Source organism: Archocentrus centrarchus, chromosome 16 (genome assembly GCF_007364275.1).
Source record: "Archocentrus centrarchus isolate MPI-CPG fArcCen1 chromosome 16, fArcCen1, whole genome shotgun sequence".
NCBI classification, from domain to species: domain Eukaryota; kingdom Metazoa; phylum Chordata; class Actinopteri; order Cichliformes; family Cichlidae; genus Archocentrus; species Archocentrus centrarchus.
The window spans coordinates 2,708,203-2,733,851 of record NC_044361.1 but is presented as its reverse complement, the minus strand read 5'-3'; the positions used below and the strand labels follow the sequence as shown (position 1 = coordinate 2,733,851).

The 25,649-nt window shown below is 41.7% G+C and overlaps 1 protein-coding gene across 1 annotated transcript in view; it reads left to right on the top strand.

Moving 5' to 3' along the window:
* The window catches only part of znf385d (zinc finger protein 385D), a 95,662-nt gene that overhangs the window by 7,989 nt on the left and 62,024 nt on the right, over window positions 1-25,649 (top strand). The window contains exon 2 of the mRNA XM_030748962.1: window positions 2,004-2,146. Coding sequence (XP_030604822.1) covers window positions 2,004-2,146 — 143 coding nt within the window. The remainder of the gene's footprint in view (window positions 1-2,003; window positions 2,147-25,649) is intronic.

Here is a 25,649-nt window from a genome sequence, read left to right as displayed (position 1 = left end):
TCCAAGGAGCAGAAACCACCGAGACACGTACTGACAGTTTCATAAGTTGACCTTTGATGCAAACAAAGTGAGACAGCGACTGATGCTACAGAAGTTGTAAAACATTTTTAAACAGATGAAATGAAATTGTAAATGTTATTTAATTATTTTGTTTTTTTTAAGAATTGTTCAGTCTTGGTGGCCGTATCATCCACAAAGAGCAGAGATGAGCTCTCATCTCTGCTCTTTGTGGATGATACGGTCCTGTTGGCTTCATCAGGTGGTGGCCTCCAGCTCACAGTCCAATAATTCGCAGCGGAGTGTGAAGCGGCTGGCATGAGAATTAGCACCTCTAAGTCTGAGGCCACGGTCCTCAGACGGAAAAGGGTGGAGTGCCCACTCCGGCTCAGGGACAAGTTGCTGCCCCAGGTGGAGGTGTTGAAGTATCTCGGGGTCTTGTTCACAAGTGACGGGAGAAGAGGTCTGTTGGGGTGAAGAGGGACCTGAGCGTGAAAGCAAAGCTGTCCATTTACCGGTCCCTACCCTCACCGATGGTCACTTTGGGCAGTGACCGAAAGAATGAGATCACGAATACAAGCAGCGGAAATGAACTTCCCCCGAAGGGTGGCTGGCCTCTCCCTTTGAGAGAGGGTGAGGAGTGCAGCCATTTGGGAGGGGCTCAGAGTAGAGCCGCTGCTCCTCCACCTTGAAAGGAGCCAGTTGAGGTGGCTTGTGCATCTGACTAGGACGCCTCCTGGGCACCTCTTGGGTGAGGTGTTCTACTGGGAGGAGGCCCCAGAGCAGACCCAGGACATGCTGGAGAGATTATATCTCTTGGCTGGCCTGGGAACGCCTTGGGGTCTCCCCGGATGAGCTGGTGGAGGTGGCTGGGGAGAGGGAGGTCTGGGCATCTCTGCTTAAGATGCTGCCCCTTTGACCCAGCCCTGGATAAGTGGAATAGAATGGATGGATGGACAGACGTATGTTCAGTCTCCACTATTGATGATATATGAAAGATGGTCAAAGCCACAGATTAACAAACTGTTGGATGGGCTGTATAACACAGGAAACATTTGTCAGATAATTTCATTAAAATACCCCAAAAGGCACCAACACCACAAACGTGTCGGAGACGTTCATTTCAGTGTGATTAGATAACGACTGGTTGCAGTCCTAACTTTAAACCTGAAATCAAACTCCCACCGTGCAATGATTATAAAGGGTGAGGGTACCCACAGAGTACCAGGCTCTGAACGTGCTCGGGCATTTTAACATGGGTGTCTGTAGGGATCGATTCCCTTTTGCCTCAAACAGCCATCGGAGGAACTGCAGTTTTGAGCACTTTTGTACTGGCTTCATTTTTCAGCCCGGAGGTTGGAACGCGTTCGGTCTTCAGCGTAGATCAGCAGGACACTCTCACATTCTTCCTAAGTTGAGATGTGATTAAAAGTTCCAGAAAAGGTTGTAATTGGACCTGGAGTTGAAATAATGTAATCACAGTTGAGTGTTAAAACATGAAAATCCTCAAAACTGGAGCGAGGAAATTAGATTATGATGAGTTCGAACTACAATAATAAAACCATTGCTACAAAATGATTAAAAAAAATTACTTTGAAATAATGGAAATCCCCCAAAGGGTATCAAGGTTTTTCCAGCTTTAAAACATTAAAACCAACTCAAGTGGAGGTCTGGGGGGGTTTCCATGCCATCAGATGAATTACAACCTATTTCACAAGCAGCCAAAAATACTTTTTACTTCTGGCATTAATTTAAGAGAAGTCAGATTACGCTGTAAGCTCTGGAGCCAGTGTGAGGGATGTGTGGCCTTGGCAGTCTTGGTGGCTGAGGTGCTAAAGTGTTAGATTAAATGATTTACACAAACACGATGTGATGCCACAGTGATATCGTAGACCTGGACTAAACAAACCCTGAAGGTTAATTCGGACGTAAGCTGCAAGGTTTCGGCTTGAGCGCTCCGATGCTGTCTGCAGTTCAACATGTTGCCTTTGCTCTCCCTCCTGCAGGTAACACATGTCAAAATGGCCTCATGCCTGCGTTGGTGCGTCCCGCCCTGCCTGCTGTCCAGACCTCGCTGAGCATGAAGCAGTTTCTACCTATTCCATTGGATACAGCCTCAGCGGTCAGCCTCTTCCCTGGATTCAACACAGTGAGTCTCATCCTTATCTCCTCGCGTCATGTGATTCACTCGCTGGTTTTCTGCTTCTGTTTGACTCCTGCTAAGGTCACAGCGAAGGACGCCTCCTGTGATCTCAGCGGCAGAGAAGACAGACTGTGTTTTTGTCAGATTTGTCAGCACGCTTGTTTAAGCTGTTATTACTGCTTCAAAGCTACAATGAGGAGCTTTTAGCTTTTGTCCGAGTCGTTTTATCAAACGCTCTCTCACACAGTTGTGCATAAAACATTTAATTAGGAGGATTCTTTTAAAGCTTTAATGTGAGTTTGATAAAGCACGAGTATGTATAATGTGGCTGACGCTTCTCTGAAGAGGACCGCTTCTTTCTGTGCAGTAATGAATGCTTTCTTATGCAAACATTTAGATAGAAGCTGTTTACATTGATCTCCAATCATGTCATCGTATTTCTCTTATAAAAGTACACATTTTCTCCTTTTGTAGCGCTCTAATAATGCGTCTCTGACTCTCTGCATGCGTGATTATTGTGATTATTGTGCACTTACTCTGCAGAGAGTTAACATATTCTGTTTTATCTTTATATGATTTATAGGCAACTCTGTCTTTAAGCTCCAAGTTCAAAACTCATAAAAACTGAGAGCAGGTTACTTCTCTTGGAGGAATTTGTCTGCAAAGGACAGCTCATCTCCTTGTTAACATTCACATCTGTTTTTATTTATAACCCAGACACAGAAGATGATGTAGCCTACTGTAGAAAATGCTGAAAACTAGTGTTCATCCCAGCTGTGCAGAAGCAGTGTGAAATGGCGCCATCCACAATGTGCTGAACAGTCCCGGCCCTTTAGTTTTAGAAATGTACCTTCTTTGAGGAATTCTCACAAACTGATTCTGCTTCGTGATGCACGGACGATGTGGGAAGACTGCGGTGCAAACTTCATGCGAGTGGCGTCTAAAGGTAGCAAAAGTTTGGCTGCAGAAATGTTGCAAATGATTTGGCTTCATTTTCTGTGCCAGTCTAATCACAAAGGTGTTTCCTGGAAGGAACCCTGTAGTTCAGTGTTAATTACAGGAAAACAGATGCTGTTCAAAAGTTACTTTTTCAGACTTGTATTTGGAAGTAATTGCTGTCAGATCTGGAGTGAGTGCAGTTGGTCAGCTTAATATGAAAAACTGTTCAATTTGTTTAGAAGCAGGCAAACGTGAAGTTTCTCTCTAATTAGTGACTTCTTATAGAATCACTAAACAAAAGCTTTCCAATTGTTTTTCACATTGTCCATTTTTCACTGGGTCACTTTTGTGTTTGGCTCACATTTTTTCTTTGTTCTTAATTAGCGCTGTCTGCATCCATAACACCCCTCCTGAAGCTAACTTCAAACATTTTTGTAGACCAATTTCATTTCATACTTGTAACATTTTAAAGATGATGAAAACAAGAGAAATCTGTACTTTCATTCAGTGTAATGGTCAGTGGCAATTCATTTGCCTGCATTGTTTCAAACACACAGAAGAGCGCCAGGTTGCAACACAACTGAATTTACCACATATTGCTACATATATGCATATATGCATAGTGGACTCACCTAATGGAGAAGATCACGGATAAGGTGTTTAAACAATATAACCTGAATATATGACTAATATATGAATGGATCTCAAATAATTAAAATTTGAATACAAATCTTCTTTTGGGAGCATGATTCCTAATTTAGTCAAAAGAGATGTTTAGTGGAAAAAGTAATAAAAACAGTTCCTACGATCCCACAACGCGCTCTCATGGCAGCTTGTTAAAGAGTTTGTGTTCCTGGACACAAAATTAGATACTTTCCATTTGGTATTGCACATTGGATCAAAATCAGTTCTTTTCTGTGTTCATAATTCCATCAGTTTTGGCAACTTTCCCAAACCATGACAGAGCCTCCACCATATTTTATAGATGCTGTAGACACACACTGTTGACAGTTTGAAAGAAGAACTGGATCAGTCACTTCATGAGATCTTTTGCCACTGATTTTCGGCCCAGTCCTTGTGTAATTTGGCGTACCTCAGCCACCCATCCACTGAGACCATTTCTGATGAGGCTTTGGTGAACAGTAGATGGATCAGCTGAGGGGCCAGCTGCATCTCCCAGGTCCTGTGTCAGGTCTTTGCTGAACTCTGTCAGATTTCTTAAGGACATGACTTTCAGATATCATTCATTGGCTGTAGATAATTGTCTAGGCCTGCCACTGCTTTGGTCTGGTACTTGTCCAGTTTACCCAGATTTTTTAAGGACACACCACACACCATGCAGTGTGAAAATAAGTGAAAAAGCAGCCGATATCCAAAGAAAAACTTTGGTAAAATGCTTGGTAAAACTGTTTTCTTGGTTGTGCATCTGGTAACACATCTTGGCTTTGGAGCAAATATGTACTGTGGACATGACATGTACTTCACGACTCTAAACTGGGTAAGTGTAGCTGTGCTGTTATGAAAAAGCATGATATTTTAGCTCAGTAGCTGCATGGAGTGTGGCGCTAGCTAGCCGTCAGCGTACAGAGCCGATACTGCAGTGAGCTCTGGTAAGAGTAAAGGCACTGGGCTCTGTGTTTACATAAATACTGACTGGTGCACAAACCAAATTACTATAGAGACTTACTGCTCCACAGATTTGGAAAATGTAATCCTCGAATGCAGAGATTTTAACCGACTGAGGGAGTTTTCTGTTGTCGTCATCAGTGGTCTGTATTCTACCTAAAGCTAACGCTAAGCTAGCGCTGACACAGATTGGTCCAGAATTTTTAACAGCACCCTGGACACAAATATTAAAGGTTCCTATAAAGCCCTCCATACCCCACTCATTGGACATCTACACACGTCTTGTCTGCAGAAACAATCTGCCACAAAGACAGTGAAAATATGTCCCACAACTTCATGACAGCTTTGACTGCACACACTGAGCAGGGTTTGCTCAGCAGGCTGTGCCGGGCGCAGAGACCTGGAGCAGGGGTCCGGAGCCACGTGTGGCTCTTTGCACAAGCTGCACATTGAATCTTGCTGTACTGTGTACGGTGACAATAAAGGAATTCAGCTGAGTTCAGTTCAGTTAAATTCAATTCAATTCCATGCACACAAAGAAATAGAATTGTTTTTTATATGTCCCTGTTTTTGCTTTTTGCTAGTCGGTCCTGGGTCCTTTGTCACAAAAACAAATTATGTTGTTTGTTATACTTCTGATCGAAAGCTCCCCAGAGGCAGAAATTACACACTGTACATTTAAGCCGGCGTTTGAAATGCTGGCTTAAAGGCACAGTGTGTAATTTCTGCTCCTCATGTACCAGAAACCGTGTAGCCTGTTGTTTTACGACAATGAGTCTAGCACCTTACAGGAGTTTGGCCGAGTCATATTGTCAGCTAGGAATAATGTTTATCTACATGAACATAACAAAATGTAGTTGCATTACTGGTGAGAATTTTTAAAATGTAATTTATTATTATTTAATTTATTTACATATTTCTCAACTATTTCAATTATATTTTCAAGCAGAATTACTGAAAACAAGTCAATTTGAAATTCTGAAATTTCTGCGTTTACCTGTATTATGATATTAAACTGATTATCTTTGAATCCAAGATTGTTACTTCATCACTGATGTTTTTACTGCAGTTTAGCTTTGACAACTGAAGCAGACTGAAATCTGAACACAATATATAATTTATGTTCAGGTGTCCATTACACCTCCCAATCTTTGCAGCGGTTGTTTTGCTTCATACTTATTCTCTATATTTATCTGTTAATACCTTTCCTTTGCTCTTTGTAAACAGTAACAGTTGTAAACAGCTTTTTTTGTAATGCAGTGATAACATGTGGCTGCACAGGCATTATTAGATTTTTGGCCTGTGAGGAGCTACCTTTTAAATGGAGCACTCACCCGAGGTGCACTTACTGTAGCAGGATGTGTGCGCTCGTATGGATCTATTGATTTTCCTTTTTGAAAGTAGAAAGTAATTATGAGGAAAAAAAATGCGGCCTCACCAGCTCAAATCAGTGAGGTCATCACAAAAATACGATGACTCCTGAAGAGAAGAGAGAAAAAAAAAAAAAAAGGAGAAAAAGCCTTTTTTTTTTTTTTTTTTCTCACCGCTGCTACTTTTGAAATCGCTTAATTCAAAATGTGCTCAAACGAAAGGCCTGAAATATGGAGCACAGCTGGATAAGAGGGAGAAAAAAAACATAAAGGGTGAAAAAAGTGGGACATCACAGAGAAAAGGCCAGATAACCCATGGGAAGACAGATTGTTTCTGCGAGGAGAGTTTCATGAGAAAGTTCAGGAATACTGTGTCCCTTTACTCGCCCTGTCTAATCTGTATTTAACAGACTTGTCTGCAGATAATGACTAATACACTGGGAAGCCTCCAAATGGTAGAAAGCTGATACTAGATTAACGCAAAGTAATCACGTCTTGCACTCTGTTGCACAGACACACTAACACACACCATCTCAATCTTTCAACCTTCCTCTTTTCTTTCGCGAGCCTTTGTTTCCACTCGTGTCTCATGTTCTTTCAGGATCTGTTGCGAGCTCCTGATTTCTTAATCACCAGAAGAATGCGGAGCAGTTTTAAAAGTTCATACACAAGTAGAAAGTTCCTACATGTACTGTTCTACGGTGCTCTTGTTCTGCCTATACGGGCCCTTTGTGGCACTTTGAGCACCGGTGCAGGTTTGGATTCAAAGGTGCAACAAAGGCGCCTGTTTGCCAGCTCACAGGTCTGATCGGATTTCTTTGTGTCACACAGCAGGTGGTGTGCTGGGTGGGAAGAGATGGTTTTCAGATTATACAAACAGTGGTGGAAATATCGAATAGAAAAAGAAAAGTTCTGAATTCGAGTAAGTTCCTTGACTACAAGAAAATTTTTCTTTCTATTTGCCTATACTTGTGTTTACTGTGAAATCAGGAGTAAAATATAATATTTCCACCTGAAATCGTGGATTGCAGAGGTGAACAAATGGAAAATATTTCAAGTATATTACATAAACAACTTTGTTGGTTTAACTAAGAAGTTGCTTTCCCTCTTCTGCACATGTACGATACGGCTTCACTCAAGCAGATTATTAGAGGAGCTCTGATTTTAATTGCGCACAGAAACCAAACAGCTGTTTGATTCAGCGGAGCAGATTTAGTGATTTACGGATCAAGCTGAAGCTACTTTCCATCTGTACTCCCACTGAGAGCAGACGCTTAATATCTGCCCAGATGAGGTCAGATCTGCTTACGCGCCATCGGGGCTCAATAAACATTTATGCTCTCTTTTTCAAAAAAATGCCACATGATCCTATAGGTGATGATGACAGTTCTTCCATTAGCGCACTGCAGCAGTAGGAGCACACTCAGTAAGATTCGTATTATCAGATGCATTTCTCATATGTGATAGAGTTTAAAAATAAAAAAAAAAGGAACTGTGAAAGTGTTTGCGTGTCCACACCTGCATGCAGTGGGACTAATACCAAAGTCTCTTGTTGAGGCTTTGTGTACTCTTGTTCTGGGATGAGTGACACATTCAGGAAGTCCTTAGCCAGAGGGGAAGAAACAGTGTTTGTTTTCTCTCTCTCGTCTGCTCTCTTTTCCCCCAGTGGGGCGCCTTGATACAATAAAATGTAACAGGAAATATGTGGCTTCAAGCCATAGACAAAGACTTCATGCATGCAGCTACATGTGCTCAGAAACACACGGGGAGGAAAGTCTATTAGGAGAGGTTTTCCAGTTCATAAGGAGCTTTAAGACAAACAGTGATGTTAGGAGTTCAGAACGGGGGGAAAACGAGGCTCTTGTCATGGTGCAGTCGTATTCGCCGCCTTACAGAATACTTTACTGCACTATTTCTGCTTATGGTTTGGTTTTTGTGAGCAAAGTTGCAAAGAGTGCAACAATGAATTGGTATTATTGACTGTGCATATGGATTTTCCATTTATTGCACAAAGATCTGATTTGTTTAATTATCCAAAAACTACAGAGCTCACCACTTAATGAGGAGAGGGAAAAAAAGTCATGTGCACAAATGATAATTTATTGATTTTTCTCTTGAAATATAAATTTGTGCACAAATTAATGATTATATGCAGAAATGAACAAATTGACAACATAGTTTTGTTCATAGAACTAATTACTACAATATAATAATACAGATAAACTCAAATATGTGCATCCATCCAAAATCAGAGCGAGCCTATGCTGAATCCAAGCAGCTCAATTAGATTGGATAGAGAATGAAATTATTATTTATGCATTTCAGAGTGCAGATTAATTTTTCTGTGTATCGTGACATTTTCTGAGCGATGTAACAAACTTTAGTATCTGCTTAGCAGCTGTGACACTTGTGTTGTTTTACCTTCATGGGGCTGTGCTTGTGTGTGCATATGTGTGCATGTGTGTGTCATCACAAAATGTGGTTCTGGACCCCCCCCTCCCCGATACCGAGAGATGGTTTTGAGTCGTTTGGGAGGCATTTATATTTCTGTCTGCACACAGTTTGTTATCATGGTAGCAACAAAGCTGTGAAAGATGCAGCCACTCTTTGATGTTTTGGCTGCTGCATTTCCATCACAGCACAGTTTGTAGTTCCTACCTCCGCTGAGGATGTTACGTGGTTGGTCCAGTTTGTCTCAAGTAAGACTCAGTCCAACATCCATCCATCAATCCAGCCATGACTGGGAACCCAAAGCGTCTCCCAGCATTCACCGGTGCGCGTCTATGCACTGTAGGAGGAAACCACAGAAAGACCTGAACCAACCAGAAGGTTTGAACTCTTGCTGTGAGGCCACAGCGGTAAGCGCTCCACCTCCACCCTGCTCAAAACTGATTCATGTTTGGAGTCAGTTCGGATCCAGATGTGGATACAGGAATTTATGTCAGGATTCTTCACCGGTTCAGGATGATAACGAGTCTTCACAACTTCATATTAAATTAAAATAAGACTTTATGTTCTGAGAAAAATAAAACAAATTATCCAAATCCAGATATCCTTATTTTAAGAAAGGTGTTTAACCATCTACCAGGTGCACCTGATAACCTGTAGACAAATATTTTGCAAGATAGTTAAATAAAATTAATCAAACAATAACTGATATAATCAGAATTTCTGGCTTTATGTAAAATGAAATTCCTCTACTTTTTATACAGTCAAAGAACAACAACAGTGTTTATTGTTACTGAAATTTATCAGCCAAAAGAGGGGGAAAAAATCCAATTGATTTTTTTTTTTTCTCTTTCTTCAGAAAAATGCCCACTTGCTTCAACGCTGTTTGTTTGTTACAACTGACAGCTCTCAATACTTTACACACACGAACGTGCTGAAGATTTCACACAGTTACTTTTCAGCAAAGCAGCCGGTTTCCAGTAAAAGAAACAGAAAGTGAGCTTTGAAGAAGTTTTTGGATTTGCTCTGCAACTTTCAATTGATTCAATCACAGCAAAGTTATTGAAATTGCTACCTTGAAAGAAATGGAGCAAACCCGAGAAGAAAAAGGGGGGAAAGGGAGGGAGAGCTCAAAAGAAATGGGAGAGTTTTGGAGTGTAATGAAAGAGAAAAGTGAAAGGGGGAGAAGCAGTTTTCAGTTTAACAGAGTGGAAGGCCTCGTCAGGGAGGAGGAGGAGGAGGTGTGTGCGTGTGTGTGTGTGTGTGTGTGTGTGTGTGTGTGTGTGTGCGTGTGTTTGGGTTGTCTTTCTTTGGCTCTGGAAATAAGATCTATCTTGCCTGGAGCTTACATTTGTCTTGGAGAAACAATACAAACTCTATTTCCCCCTGCAGAGTAATCAGGAATGTGATTTATCGATTCTGGGCACAGATCTGCACGCTGGGAAATTGCTTTGTAGTCCTGCAGCTGCAGTGACACACCGGCCTCAGTCTGCATTCAAGACAACATCACAGTCCATTTCAATGTGTACCTACCCTCACTAAGTCAATGTTAGTATCACTGGCTGTAATGGAAATGTGCTCTTTGACAAAGCACATAACACAGTGAGCAGTAACGCTGGAGGGGTTCTTTTATTTATTTGGGTAAAAATCTCATTTATTTTCTTATTTTCTGCAGAGTTTTTTGGTGACTGACACATGGAAGCTAGCCTGACCTCAGAATCTCTGCACATATTTCACATTTGCAAACTGGAGCTTCCCTGCTTGTACTATACTCTGTCTTTGCTGGCCTCCAGCTGCTGACCTTTTCACCTTGCTGCAGTGTTGTACAGGTGTACTGCAGGAACCTGTGACATCACTGCTGCGTGCATTTGTAGATATAAAAAAACACACACACACGTCTGAACACACTGAATCATGACCTGCAGGAAAACTCTACTTCAGCCTGGTGTTAATTTTACTGATGATTCTGGAGCAGCTACACAGAGAAAAAAAACAAACCTATGCAAATATGCGTGTTAGGAAGATGTTAGGGAATGTTTCAGAAGTGGTTTCTCTCTCTCGATGTACCACTGCCAAAGGAAACGTTTGGAGACGCACGCAGCATCTGACATACAAACCTCAGACTTGCAGAGAAAGAGAACTTTACTCTGTTCGCTCCTGCAGTGGTCTGATAACAACTGCAGAATGCAGCCTTAGCTAAAACAAGTTCTGATGTCTTAATATTGTGATGTTTACTCTTTGTTATGCTGACCCTGAATGAAATAACAACAATATTCTGCTTTAATGTTGAAATTATTTCAGAAATTGCAACAATGTTAATTATGTCAAAGAAACTAACTGTGCAAGACACATTTCTTAAGATACATAAATATTAAGTTAAGATAAATAAACTTCCATAGCAGACTCGTTATTGAACATGTAGGTTATCACTGGTCTTCAAAACAGGAAACCGTGGGGATAAAACACACTTCGAGACCCAGCATCCCCTCCAACTCTGCACCTTTGTTTTAACATGTTGACAAAGGATTGCACAAAGCGCGCTTTGGACGATAAGGTAAAAAGAACAAAGGCTGAGCTGAGCCTGCTTTGCAGACTCTCATTTGATTTATACATGTCCTATAAACATCTAATGCACTCTATAAAGTGTGTTCCTGGGGGAAGCATGCACGACCACAAAACAACAGCGAATGATCAAAAGCTAGAGAGTGCGAGCAGACCACCACGGTGCCAGGCGCTGCCTTCCAGCGAGTCGCACCTGGAGCCGAGTGGAGTGCATATCTGTTTAATGTGTGGCACAGTGGTCCTTATCATTTAGCGCGTGCTCTGGGGCTTCTTAACCCCCTGAACTGAGTGGAAGCTTTATGCTGGCAGAGCTCGTCTTGATGTGTTCTCCCACGATAATATTTCATTCTCTCTGGATGGCTGCCAGCTCACCGCTCTCTCTGGTGGAATGCAAAGAGCTCTAGATGATTTTTTATGGAGGTATTTAGTGCCAGCTTCCCAGGCGAGCCGACGCTGTAGTGCAGTGTCTCCTCGTTGTCTGAGTGACCTGCTGATACTGTACACAGCAGTGAGGCTAACAGCTCTCAAAGCTCATCTCAGTGTTTAAATTCTGAGGGTTTAAATTCTGGGAAATATCAACTGTTTAATAAGCAAATGCCAGGGTTTGAAAAAAAAAAAAGAGGTTCCTCCTCTGTGTTTCAGAGATCAGGATATAAATGGAAAGAAATGGAAGACAGGACCAATCTGTTTCTGATTTGATGGTGGTGCCATGTGCTTTGGGTTTTTTGAGGCGATAACAAAAATATGTCAACTTTAACTGGCCATCTGGTCATCTTAAAAAGCAGGAATACTACTCAATTTGAGAACTGAAGACCGTATGTATCAGTTAAAAACAGCAGAGTGTGTTTTTGATTTGGTCTTTAGAGAAAGTTGGTCGCAGAGAGGATCCGGCGTTCCGTAAACAACAGTAAAAGCAGCAGACGTGTGGACGTTTGAGGTTCATTGAAACTGTCACCTCAGAGCCAGACTAGCTCAAAACGGTCTCATGTTCGGGCACAAACAGCACCTGAAAATGCCACAGGCCTTTACAAAGTCTGCATCTCCAGTTGTTGCACGCATGGCCACAAATGTAGAACAGATCATCATGATGCTGACACAGCTGTGCTGGGAGGTGGGAATGCTCACAGCTTGGGATCATTATTGCATGTTACCCCCCCTTCATGACTCAGAGTATGGAGTTTAAATTTAATCACGATTAGCTTTAACTAACTAAGCTACTTTACAGTTGGATATATCTGATCTATTTTAACCAGCTGTGGTTCAGTTAATAGTTAAAGTAGCTCTGAAAAAGGCGCACAGCCACCAAACAAAGACAGAACCAGGGTTCAATCCATGAACCTTCTTCAACGTGCCACCTCGTGGCCAGTGGTAGTTTTCTCAGTGAAGCTGGACGTTTGTAATTAACCAAAGTGGGAAACACAATTACTCATGATCAATAAGATCTTTTAATTTTTCTTTATTCCACCTCTTCATCGTTCTTCTTCTGGCTCTGTAGTGACACCCTAAAACTGCACGGCAGAAATTTTTGAGACTCCGAGCTCCCCGTGGCTCCGTGGAATAAAGGTGAATTTGTAAACAGAATTCAGGAAGTTCTCCATGACGTCTCTAACTCACACGATCTTAACCCATATTGTATTTTATGAAAGCATTTAAATATTTTTTTTGCAGGACAATTTTTTTTTTTCCCCCAATCGTTACTAAAACTGGCACCAATAATCTTCAGCCTCACGTTGCTGACATGTTTACCTGAAACAAATAATTCCTGTGTTCAGTAGCTTCATGGGAGATCCCAAAGGTTCATGGATTAAATACTGGTATAAAGGATGACTGAACATCCTGGTCTGAAAAGTGATGGCAACGCACCTTAAATCTGTTTCTAATGGCCAGCAGGGGGCGATACCTCTGGTTGCAAAAAGATGGTCAGATTGTATACAAGACAGAAAAATAACTCCCCGGCTTCCTTGCTTTGACTTTCCTGATGACCTTATGGACTCAATGTATACTGTAAGTCTCACTGACTACAAGATGAAGTCCATTATTAAGTTATGGTCCCAGTTAGAGTCAAAAAGGGTGATAAAGATTTGAGGCGGTCCTATGTTATGATTGAAAGGTTGTTGCTGTATGAGCTCCACCCCTGACTCATCACATGCTTCTAAAGATCGAGAAAGCAAAAACATTCAGTTTGCCTTTACAACAAAACCGAATGGCGGAGCGTCCCCACGAGGGTTTAAATACCCGGGGCTCTCCACCCTCTGGTTTTAGAACCGAGGAAGACTTTTGAATGAAAGGTACCGCCATGACCCACACAGACAAACAGGTACATGAGCTTGATGAACCAGGATGCCTTCCTATCAATACTTCCAGCCACACTTTTCACATTTTCAGATCAAGTTGCCAGGGTGACTGTGTCATGCTGATCAGCTGGGGTTCCTCATCACAGCGTGAGCTATTTTTAACAGCGACATTATGAATTGAAAAGTGACATGAACTAATGGTGTCACTGGAGAAAACACCACTGAGAACCAAAACCTGGACTTTTTGTAGTAATAACAAAATATGAATCAATTTATATTTAATTTTCATCATGATGACTTGGTTAATTAATTTATATCTATAACTTTTATATTTCAAACATATTCATGCAGTTCTGTGTTATATAATTATTTGTTTAGTTAAACTGCAGGAATGTCTTAAAGACATTAAGGCCTGGATGACCTCTAATTTCCTGCTTCTAAATTCAGATCAAACTGAAGTTCTTGTACTCGGCCCCACAAATCTTAGAAACATGGTGTCTAACCAGATACTTACTCTGGATGGCATTACTTTGGCCTCCAGTAACACTGTGAGAAATCTTGGAGTCATTTTTGACCAGGATATGTCCTTCAATGCACATATTAAACAAATATGTAGGTCCGCTTTTTAGAATTTGTGCAATATTTCTAAAATTAGAAACATCCTTTCTCAGAGTGATGCTGAAAAGCTAATTCATCCATTTATTACTTCTAGGCTGGACTATTGTAATTCGTTATTATCAGGCTGTCCTAAAAGCTCCCTGAAAAGCCTTCAGCTGATCCAAAATGCTGCAGCTAGAGTACTGACAGGGACTAGAAAGAGAGAGCAGATTTCTCCCATATTGGCTTCTCTTCATTGGCTCCCTGTTAAATCTAGAATAGAATTTAAAATCCTTCTCCTCACCTACAAGGTCTTGAATAATCAGGCCCCGTCTTATCTCAAAGACCTCATAGTACCATATCACCCCAACAGAGCACTTCTCTCTCAGACTGCTGGCTTACTTGTGGTTCCTCGGATACTTAAGAGTAGAATGGGAGGCAGAGCCTTCAGCTTTCAGGCGCCTCTTCTGTGGAACCAGCTCCCAGCTTGGATTCAGGAGACAGACACCCTCTCTATTTTTAAGATTAGGCTTCAAACTTTCCTTTTTGATCAAGCTTATAGTTAGGGCTGGATCAGGTGACCCTGAACCCTCCCTTAGTTATGCTGCTATAGGCCTAGGCTGCTGGGGGGGTTCACATGATGCACAGTTTCTTTTCATTCACCTCTTTTCACTCTGTTTATACTCCACTCTGTATTTAATCATGAGTTATTATTAATTCCTGTCTCTTCCCCCTCACAGCAGATGACCCCCCCTCCCTGAGCCTGGTTCTGCTGGAGGTTTCTTCCTGTTAAAGGGAGTTTTTCCTTCCCACTGTCACCAAGTGCTGCTCATAGGGGGTCGTTGTGACTGTTGGGTTTTCTCTGTATTATTGTAGGGTCTTTATCCACAATACAAAGTGCCTTGATGTGTTTGTTGTGATTTGGCGCTGTATAAATAAAATTGAATTTAAAAAATTGAATTGAATAGAATGAGTTTTTACATTTATTTACTCTTATTCAGAATAGTCAAACAAATAATTGGCTGGATTGAATTTGATCTGCTTGTAAGGAACAGCATGTGTGTCGCAGTATCGTTCTCGCTCTTACGTTAACAGGCGTTCTTACTGCAGACCTAAATCTGATGTTAATTAACCAGAAAAGTTGAACTCACGGAAATGTTTACATTACTGAAACCTTAATAATCCAAAGATTGTAAACACAGCATTGGTAAACTGAGCACTGTTACCCTTAAAGACGGCTGTTTTTCCAAGAGCCGAACATTCTCTGAGCGTCAGTCATCCGACATTCGTCCTTTAGTCATCTCCTCCGCAGCGTGTGTGAGAGTTAGCCTCGTGCTTTACCATGTTTCACCGTCAAAGCAGAACCAGCTGGAGCGCTAGTGGGAACAGTTTGCACCTGTAATGCCATCAATCCCTTAATGAAAAGCACACTGGGTCCAGAGGGAGAATTCAGTGGTGTCTTTTTTGCACGCAGACAAGGTTGACTGGGGATTTACGAGTGTGACGGACTCCCAGGACTAAATCATAATTTTGATGAGGCAGCCTGCGGCTCGCACGAGCTCGTGCCAGCAGTACGAGGTCTTCAAACACACCCTGTTTGTCTGCAGCAACAGTTCCCCTCCGTTCTCATATATAAATTTTGAGCACTGTTTTTCTCTCCATGAGCTCACAAAATGTGTCCCCTGTGGACCCGGAGAACTCGAACAAGGGCCAACCATAAATCATTCATACTGCAAAGCGCCTATCGGAGGGTGGCAGTCACTGTGGAGTTAAAGAAACTGGGCTCAGATACTCAGTGGTTTAAATCCCTGCTTTGACTGAGAAAAGTTTGAGAAATACAATACTCAACTGTCACTGTGTTGCAGCTTGAGGAGAGCACATAACCACAGGGGAGGCCCCCCAGATTTCAACTTCTGAGTGCACATAGTCCATATTTAACAGCACCAGGCTTTACTGTAACAGATGATATGTAGAACCGGATAAATGAGGCTTTGATAAAGAACATGATTGCTCAGCAAATGTTTCCTGCATTAAGTGAAGCTAAAGAATATCAACATCGATGAAAGCAGGATCCCTGCAGGGCTTTTGAGGAGTTACAGGAATTACGGCGCATTTGTTGCGTTGTTGAGCTTCGGTGTCTGCAGGTGGCTCATGCATTTTTCTATCGGAGGACATCGATTTTGGAAATCCAATAGATGGCCACGCTCCTCAGGCTCCTCTCTCATTACCACAGATTCAGCCTCGTTTGATATTCATGGTGGAATATTACGAGAAGATAAATCGTTTAATCTTAGATTTTATTGAACGCTGTCACGAGTGAGACACTCCCCTTCGTTCTGCGGGTGTAGCTGAAGCGGTTTGACAGAATGACGGATTAGAAATTAGCCTGCGAGGGAATTTAGCAAAAACACAATCGAACAGCAGTTCCAGTTTGCTCATTTATATGCAAAAAAGACTTTCGCTGTCCTGACGCTGCACTTTCCTTAAGCTTAATAAGATGCATATTACAAGCTAAATACATGCAATTTTTGAGTGCGTACTTCTTCTACTTTGTCTTTATTGAAGTTTGGCAGTGGCAATCTTAATGCTAAATTTTTCATTACAGCATGTCTACGAATGATAATACTGGATGATAATTTCCCATCTCAGATTTTTCAGTATTGGCAGATCTGTTAGCTGATATGTGCCAATAAGATTTTTTTTTCCCCCCAAAACTGCAGCCTCTGGACCGAAATCCCGAGTGTGTTCCAACGACCTTAAAATGCTGGCTCCAAAAAAACGGATTAGTCATAAAAAATTCCCTTCTTAAAATTTACAGCGTTACAGTCAAGGTTGATGTTGCAGTGACTGCATCCACCTTTTTAAAACAGTCTATGCTTTTGCTTTTTTTATTGGGGCCATTTAGTATTACTGTTATTACATAGTTTGTCCAGAAGAACGGCTCTAACTGTTTATGATACTCTGCAGCACATGTGGTAGAGTAGCACCGCGGCTGAGCAGAGGGCAGTGCAGAGGAAGGGGTCTCTACATGGTGAGCTGCAAACTAGTTTGTGAAATACATTGTTGTAATACACATTTCTCCTTATATACATATCCAATACATACAGCACTATATGTGATCCATCCATCCATCCATCCATTCTCTTCTGCTTATCCTGTTCAGGGTCGCGGGGGGGCTGGAGCCTATCTCAGCCGACACAGGGTGAGAGGCAGGGTGCACCCTGTACAGGTCGCCAGCCTGTCGCAGGGCTAACACAGAGAGACAGACAACCATTCACACCTATGGGCAATTTAGAGTGACCAGTTAACCTAACCCCAGTAACTGCATGTCTTTGGACTGTGGGAGGAAACCCACACAGACAGGGGGAGAACATGCAAACTCCACACAGAAAGGCCCGCGCTGAGGTGGAATCGAATTCTAGCTGTGAGGCATCAATGCTAACCACTACACTACTGGGCTGCCTACACTTACACTTATGGCCATATCACCCTGAACCTGCCCGATCTCACTATATGTGATGGATATGTTATTGTTTTCAGCCCTGAAAATACAGTACAATATTCATCAGGTTCTTCAATTAAAATATGTTTATTCTATACAGCCATGGTCTCAGTGATAAATATATTTATAGTTTCTAGTTTTTAAGGGACCTTCATGCTATCAATGTTACAGATGATACAGGTGTGTTTGGGTCTAATGGTGCTTTGGTGGAATTTGATTGGTCTTCTTGAAAGAGCAGTCTAAATCAGTGCTTTGAGCTAAAATCCATCAGCTGCTTAGTAGATGCTTAAAATCACATGCTTGTTCTACAAGGTGTATGAGAGCATCTCATATTTTTCCACAAAAACTTCATAACTGTATACAACTGAATCAAAGTGTGAGCATATTAACCCAGCAGTAGTTTGACCCTTACAGCCCAGGCGGCAGATGAAAGTAGGACCTTTATCGATTCAAGAACCAAGATTAAGTATTGATCCTGCAAAACCTACACCCAGATTTTTATCCTTTCATTGTTCAAACAAAGGTGTTTTTTTTTTCTGTAATAATGAAATATGTTGGCCAAAAGTTGAAAAAAAAATATCACCCATGCTCTACAGGCAACTGTTTAACTCGACTCTTCTCCAAAGCTTTGATTTAAAGGAGCCCCATAAGACAACAGCCATAACAGTAACAGTACTGTTAAAGGGATGTGATGCTTTAAGTTTGTGGGAGGACCCGGTGCAGAAGGGGGTCACAGTATTACATTTTTATGTTTCATCTCACCTGGACTGTGGACGGAGTGTCAGGCTGCCAAATGCCTGGTGGGAACTCGCCCAATTCAATATTTTGTCCTGATGGTAGCCGTGGTGTGAGAGGGGTCAGTGGGGAAGAGCAATGGGAAAATATGGAGGGAACATACATACCTGCTGAATAACACCATGTCTGTCAGAGAGCCGTGCACAGAGAATGGAGGGAGGAAGAAAAGAGGTCCAGGGTTAGCAATAAGTGGAGAAATGAACTGAAGTGATGGAGGGTGGAGTACAGGGTTCGACCTTCACAATAAAACTCATCCACATGTCTGACACGGAGCCTTTTTTTTTCCTTAACTGCACTGCTTAAATCCTATCAATAAGAAACTTAGCTTCAAAAATGAGTTCACTGGAAGAAGTAAAGGTTGAGTTATTCTCTGTTAATCAGTTAAACCTGGAAAATTAAAGTTTATCATGAAAGCCAAATACACTTCCTCAGTTCTCCCTCAAATGAAAAGCGCGTAAACACACACGATCAAGTGAAAAGCTTAAAGTTTTAACGAGGCCAAATAGATTTTTAGTAATCCATTTAAATCCCATCAGAATATGTTTGAGGAGTATGGAGAAAGCAGCTTTTATGAATATTATTCAAAGTGTGAATTTTCCTGTTCAGTGAAGCCCTCAACAATGAAATTGTTCTTTTTTGCCTTTTATCTGTGCAATGAAAGTATGTTGGAGTCATTATATTCATTAGACTTCATATAACTGCTCGCACAAGGAAATAATATTTCTGAGTAAATGCTGCATACATGCAGCAGAAACATGTCGGCAGAAACGTGATGGCCACCCAACCTCGCGCTTAATTGGGAGGAACAAAGATAAGTTTAATCTAAAGAATGAAAGCAGGGAAAACGCTCTGCTTTTTTGCTGTTAAATTATAAATAAGATAACTTTTAATAGGGCTCTTTTTACTCCATTTAACAAGTCGATAAGTTATTATGCACCACACTGTAGCAGACAACTTTAACAGAAACATTACAGGACAAAGTCAAACTGCCAAAGTCAAGTTCTACAGGCAACTATTTAAACTCATGCAAACAAATGACCACCAGTCAGTGGGCATTGATCTGTTGTACAGTAAATGCTTTGATAATGAAAGACAGAAACACAGATATTATTTGATTGCCGAGTAAATGACGACTTTAATTTGGGCTGACCGAGGGAGGGGGCGTCAGATAGCTGCTATTTTGTCTAAATGTGTGAAAGATACACACAAGATGTCCTTTATCACTGATGCAGTCACACCAACACTGCAGTATTCAGCACAGGGAGGATTCAGTCTTTTGGTTGGTTTTCTTTGGATTTTCACTTTGTGTTCCTGCACCTTGAAAAATAATGCTAATTGTGTCCAGTACATTAGAGTGTGATGCCAGTGTATCAAGTGTCTGTATTATCTGGGAGGGAACCCAGGCTGGCTCCATTCAGTACCAGCAGGGCTGAAGGGAAGGATCTTCTGCAGTGTGGCCTGGTTCGTGTGCACGTTGCTGCACGTCTGAGATCTCTCTTGTTTGTTTTGGGATGAGAAATTATTAAGCTACTTATTTTGCAAGTTAGCTAGCTTCAGATGGCAGAGTTCCTTCTGCGGGTTTGACCCTCGGTTACTCACTAGCTGTGAGCACGCCTGTGGCTGCAGCTACTGCTAGATTTAATCATTCATTGTTCTTGCAGAACATAAAAAAGTAGCAAAAGGTTATAAAACAAGTCACAAATGTAGCTGAACACATAGCTGAAAGTTATTATAGTTGAATATAAAACATTTAACACTTCATATCTTTGCTGCACTGACTTGGTTAAAGCATTATGAAGAGTGCACAAGTCTCTTAGTGTGTGGCATTTTTAGTTTTCTTTTTTCAACAATTATTGAAATTTCTTTTCTTTTTTTTGGCTCTTTGCTCAGATTTAAATGCTTATTTACTTTCTCTGCAGAGCATTTCCTTTGGTCAGTTTTGGTCAGAATTTGTCATCATGGGCATGAGTGTCGTGGTAATTTGGGCCTTCGAATTATTTCTTTGAACTGTTTGTTTCCCAGGGAGCGTTGATTTAAATTGTTTGGTTTCCTGGCACTGACCCGGCTTTTAAGATCTAAGATCTAAGATAGTGTTTATTTGTCACATGCACAGTTATACACAGTACAATGCACAGTGAAATGTATTTTGTACCTGCAACCATATATACACACATATAAATAAGAAGAAGAATAAAAATAAAAAAAAGTAATTCACACTATACACTATACTCTATATACTATACACTATACACACTTTTACGTGGAATTATAGATTATAAATTATAGATTATAAATTATAATATTTACATTGTGCAATAATGGTCCAGTTAGGGCTCAGAGTTGAGCAGACGGATGGCTTGTGGGTAAAAACTCTTCTTCAACCTTTCAGTCTTAGTCCTCAGGCAGCGGTAACGCCGGCCTGATGGGAGCAGGGAGAAGAGAGAGTGTCCGGGGTGGCTGGGCTGTTTTAGGATCTTCATGGCCCTCAGCCTGCACTGCTTGGTGTAAATGTCCTGCAGGTTGGGGAGGGTGGTTCTGATGGTCCGTTCAGCTGAACGAACCACCCTTTTTAGGGCCATGAAGTCCTGCTCGGTGCAGTTTCCCATCCAGGTGGTGATGCTCCCACGCATGATGCTCTCGATGGTGCAGGTGTAAAAGTTCCTGAGCACCTTGAGTGGGAGCTTGAAGTCTCTCAGCCGCCTGAGGAGGTAGAGACGCTGTCTGGCCTTCTTCACAGTGATGTTTATGTGATGAGTCCAGGACAGGTCCTGTGAGATGGTCACTCCCAGGTATTTGAAAGTGTCCACTCTTTCCACCTCAGCACCACTGATGACAAGTGGATGGTTTTAAATGTAATCCATAAATTTTAAACATCGTTGAAGGTAATTGGCTTTGGAAGGACCACTGCTGAAGCTTAATGTTAGCCTGCTTTATCCATGACAAGTGTATGTAAACGTCTGAGCCCCACTGTGTCTGATACGGGCATGTCCATGCATGAGAAGTGACTGGAGGATAAAGGAAAATGATAATACTTAATGCTCCTTGAATTTTTATTTACGCATTTTGATTAATTTACCAAACATTATTTTTAGGCAGTGTTAGATTTTGCCTGTTTACCCACTCTAAAACATTATATTTGTTTTGGGTCAGTCCAGTTTTATATATGACTGAAAAATTACACACTGGCTTTAGTGCTTCGTGGCTTTGATTTTGCCTGTGCCATCTCACAGCTGGACTCAGGACTACATTTTCTTTGTGATACATTTGCTAAGTGTTGAAGTCCTTTCCATGTTGCAGCAGTCTGATGATAAACTAACAGACTGGGTCAGGTGCTGAACGTAATTGGGAGACACATAGTGGGAAGGATTACTTTTGACAGGTCATTCATCCCACTTTAGTTAATAGTAAATGAGTTGAGTGATGGTGAATAGAGCATTTAGACCTCAATGACCAGTCATTCTCTCTCTCTCTACACACACACACACACACACAATGATCACACATAACATTGTGACCACTGACTGGTAAAGTGTATAACACAGATTTTCTCTTCATCATGGCACCTGTTAGTGGGTTCAAGTGAACATTTTGTCCTCAAAGTTGATGTTAGAAGTATGAAAAATGGAGTTTGATGAGGGCCAAATTGTGATGGCTAGACGACCGGGTCAGAGCATCTCCAAAACTGCAGCTCCTGTGGGGGGGTTTCCAGTCTGCAGCGGTCAGTATGAACCAGCGACAGGGACAGGGATAGGCGTGGGGAGTGAAGGCTGGCCCGTGTGGTCCGGTCCAACAGATGAGTTACTGTAGCTCAAACTACTGAAACAGCTGATGCTAATTCTGATAGAAAGGTGTCAGAATCCACAGTGCATTGCAGTTTGTTGTGTATGAGGCTGCATGGCCACAAACCACTCAGAGCGCCCATGCTGGCCTCTGTCCCACGTGGAATAGAAGACTAGAGGCCAAGCTGAAGGTAGCACAAAGGGAAGTTAGCCAACTATCAGAGCTGCAGAAAGGGGTGCCTAAGAAGTGCAGCAGGCTGTCCATACCTGAGGCCTTGGCAAACTGCTTGAAGAGGTACATGAGACAGATCGAAGCCAGGAGAATAAACCAGATGTCCGTTATGATGACAACACAAGACACACCCAGAATGGTTCCATCCAACTACCGGTCAATAATCTCAGCTCCTGTCAGGCATCACAGCAGCTGAGATGAACAGGCACATGGCTCAGTGCATGAGTGGGTCCACAAAGGAGTCACTGTAGACTGTAAGGTCAGGCGGAACAACCTGTGCACTGTTGGGTTTTCTCTGTAATTATTGTAGGGTTTTACCTTACAATATAAAGTGTCTTGAGGCAGATTGTTGTGATTTGGTGCTATATAAATAAAATTGAATTGAGTTGACCAGTTAAAATAAGAGCAACATCAAAATTAAGAAAATTAAATTTAATCTGTTCCTCCCTTTATAAGATTTTATACTGTAAAAAAAAGCTACAGCTGTTAAAATTTAATTACCCTCCTCAAGTGTGTCATTTTGTACAAAATAAGTACTTTAGAAGAAAATAGCCGTAGGTCTTAAGTGGGTGTGTTGCTTTGGTTTACCCTACCTGTTACTAACTAAAGCTCATTTCTGATGCAAAGTGCCAGTTTTTGTTTAAACCGTGATGGTGATCTTTTCCAAACCATCATCAGGTAGTTTTAGTTTATCAGGCCGAGTCACGTATGGAATAATGAGCCTGCGATGTGAGAGGACTTGTTTCTTTTTCTGTCCAAAAAGTCGGTGGATTTGAAAACCAGGATTACGGCTTCCAGCTGTGTGCACAGAGAACAGATTTACACCTCCGAGACACGCTAAGCCCCAATCTGTAATTTGTTTGCTCGCATAAATTATTTATATACATCCACATGCATAATGAAAAGGTCTGAGGTATGCTGCATTAAGCCACCATTTTGTTTTTTGCTTAAAAGATGATTTTACTGATGGAAATCACAGAACAGCAACACGTCTGAAATAAAGAAGCTGTCGCCGCAGCGTCAGCAAAGGATCAGCTTCACAGCAAAAGTTTGGAAGGAGAAACTTTTAGTTTATATGTGCTGTTTGTTTTTTTGTAACAAGAGTATCACATCATACCCATACCCATGATAATCCTGCTAATTAAAATATTTTTAAAAATTGATTTCATTATGCTCATATAATGTTATAGTAAACAATCCAGCGCTGTGCAGCTGGGAACCGCCTCTCTTCCCTTTCAGTAACTACTTTACTGCAGCCTCAGCTTCTCCACACACTGTATGGCTGACTAAAGTGAAGTGACTCCCACTCACAGCATTCAGTTTTCTGTGGCTGTGAGTGTGTACACACACACACACACACACACACACACACACACTGGAAGAGGCTTACTTCCAGCAACAAATCTGCTAAACTACTCTGTCACACAGGTGCAGTTAGGCTGTGAGGCGCTGTAGACTTCTTAATGTAATTACCAATTTGTTGTCTGCCCTTGCTGAGGCTTCTCATCTCTGAGCTAAAGGCTAGCTGCTTTCTTAAATAGTGCTCCTGTGCCCTGCACCTTGTCTTTTGGCTGCTCGAGTGCTGCATATATTATTTTTACTTATCTTGTTTTTCCTATTTATTCATATTCATGAGCAGCTGATGAAGATGAAACTATAGGAAAAATATGAAGAAGTTAAACACAACACAGCTTCTGCAGACAAGTGTGTGAGAAGAAAAGCACTGCAGAGTAATATCATGTTAAAAGTGCGAGTTTTAAATGATTTGGTCAGTAAGACTGAATCAGAGTCACTGCATTAATAAAGTTTAGCCTACGCTGAAGCCGGGAAAGCTGCCAAAAATGTCGACTGTGTGAATTAACAGACTTTTCAGTATCTCCGCTCTCTCATTAAGACATGGGAGAATCTGATGGATTATAATCAAATGTTTTATTAAATTAATGTTTAAAACGTTTTGATTCTTTCAGCTGCAGACTTGGTGTTTCAGGGTCTGAGAATAAAGAGCAAATACAAAAAAACGAACTCACATTTGAGGTCAGCAAGTACAAATAAGTGCCCTGCTTCAGGATCATAGATTAATGCCTGTGGAACAATAAAATTTGTAAAACTGTTTGCAGCCAACAGGAAAAATCACCCCGATAAAAAGTGAGCATCCTTCGTAGTACAGAAAACCCAGAGTTAACCCTGAAACTTCACAGAGCAGGCCTCTGGGAAGCACTTTGGATTAGCTCCTGTTGTTTTTAAACGTGCTATTTAAAATAAAAGTGACTTGACTATATGAGTACAGCTCTTAGGTGAAGTGTCTGTGTAGATTCTCAGTTATCCAGGTCATAGTAGTCTCTGGAGCTTGAAAAAGGCGACTGGACTTCTTTTTGTTTCTTGAAGACGTTTCACCTCTCATCCGAAAGGCTTCTTCAGTTCTCAACCAAATGGTGGAGAGACCCAGGTATTTAAACCCCTGTGGGCGTAGTCCCCTGGAGGTGGTTATGACCCTCTATTGATCATGTGCGTGAACACATGTGCCCAGGTGTGAAGAGGGCGTGGGTCATATTTAATCAGTGGTTTCAGTTGAAACCAACTTAGGACTCCGCTCCATTGTTTCCTGTGGCCTATTGAGGTCACTGGAACAAAGGTGTGAATGGGGGTTGAGACGTCTGGGAAGGGAGCTCAGGACAGCACTGTAAGCGGGGGAAAGTTGGTGACGTAATCCACCTCCTCTGTTCAATGATGGTTGTTCACAGTGGACATAGATGGCTTCTTTCACTCCTCTTTCAAACCATCTGTTTTCCCTGTCCAAAATGTGAACATTGGCATCCTCAAAAGAGTGCCCTTTTTCCTTCAGATGCAGATGTACTGCTGAATCTTGTCCTGTCGAGGTGGCTCTTCTATGTTGTGCCATTCGTTTGTGAAGAGGCTGTTTGGTTTCACCAATGTAGAGGTCCGAGCACTCTTCACTGCACTGAACAGCATACACTACATCGCTGATCTTGTGTTTGGCGGGTTTGTCCTTGGGATGAACCAGTTTTTGTCTTAGGGTGTGACTTGGTTTGAAGTATACTGAGATGTCATGCTTGGAGAAAATTCTTCTGAGTTTCTCTGACAAGCCTGACACATATGGGATGACAATGTTGTTCCTCTTGTCCTTCCTATTCTCTGTAGTTTGTGTTTGGCCTTCATTCCTGTGCATCTTAGCTGATTTGATGAAGGCCCAGTTGGGGTAACCGCATGTTTTGAGGGCTTTCTTAATGTGTGTGTGTTCCTTCTGCTTCCCTTCTGCCTTAGAGGGAACACTTTCCGCACGGTGTTGTAGGGTCCTGATCCCCCCAAGTTTGTGTTCCAGAGGGTGGTGGGAGTCAAAGAGGAGA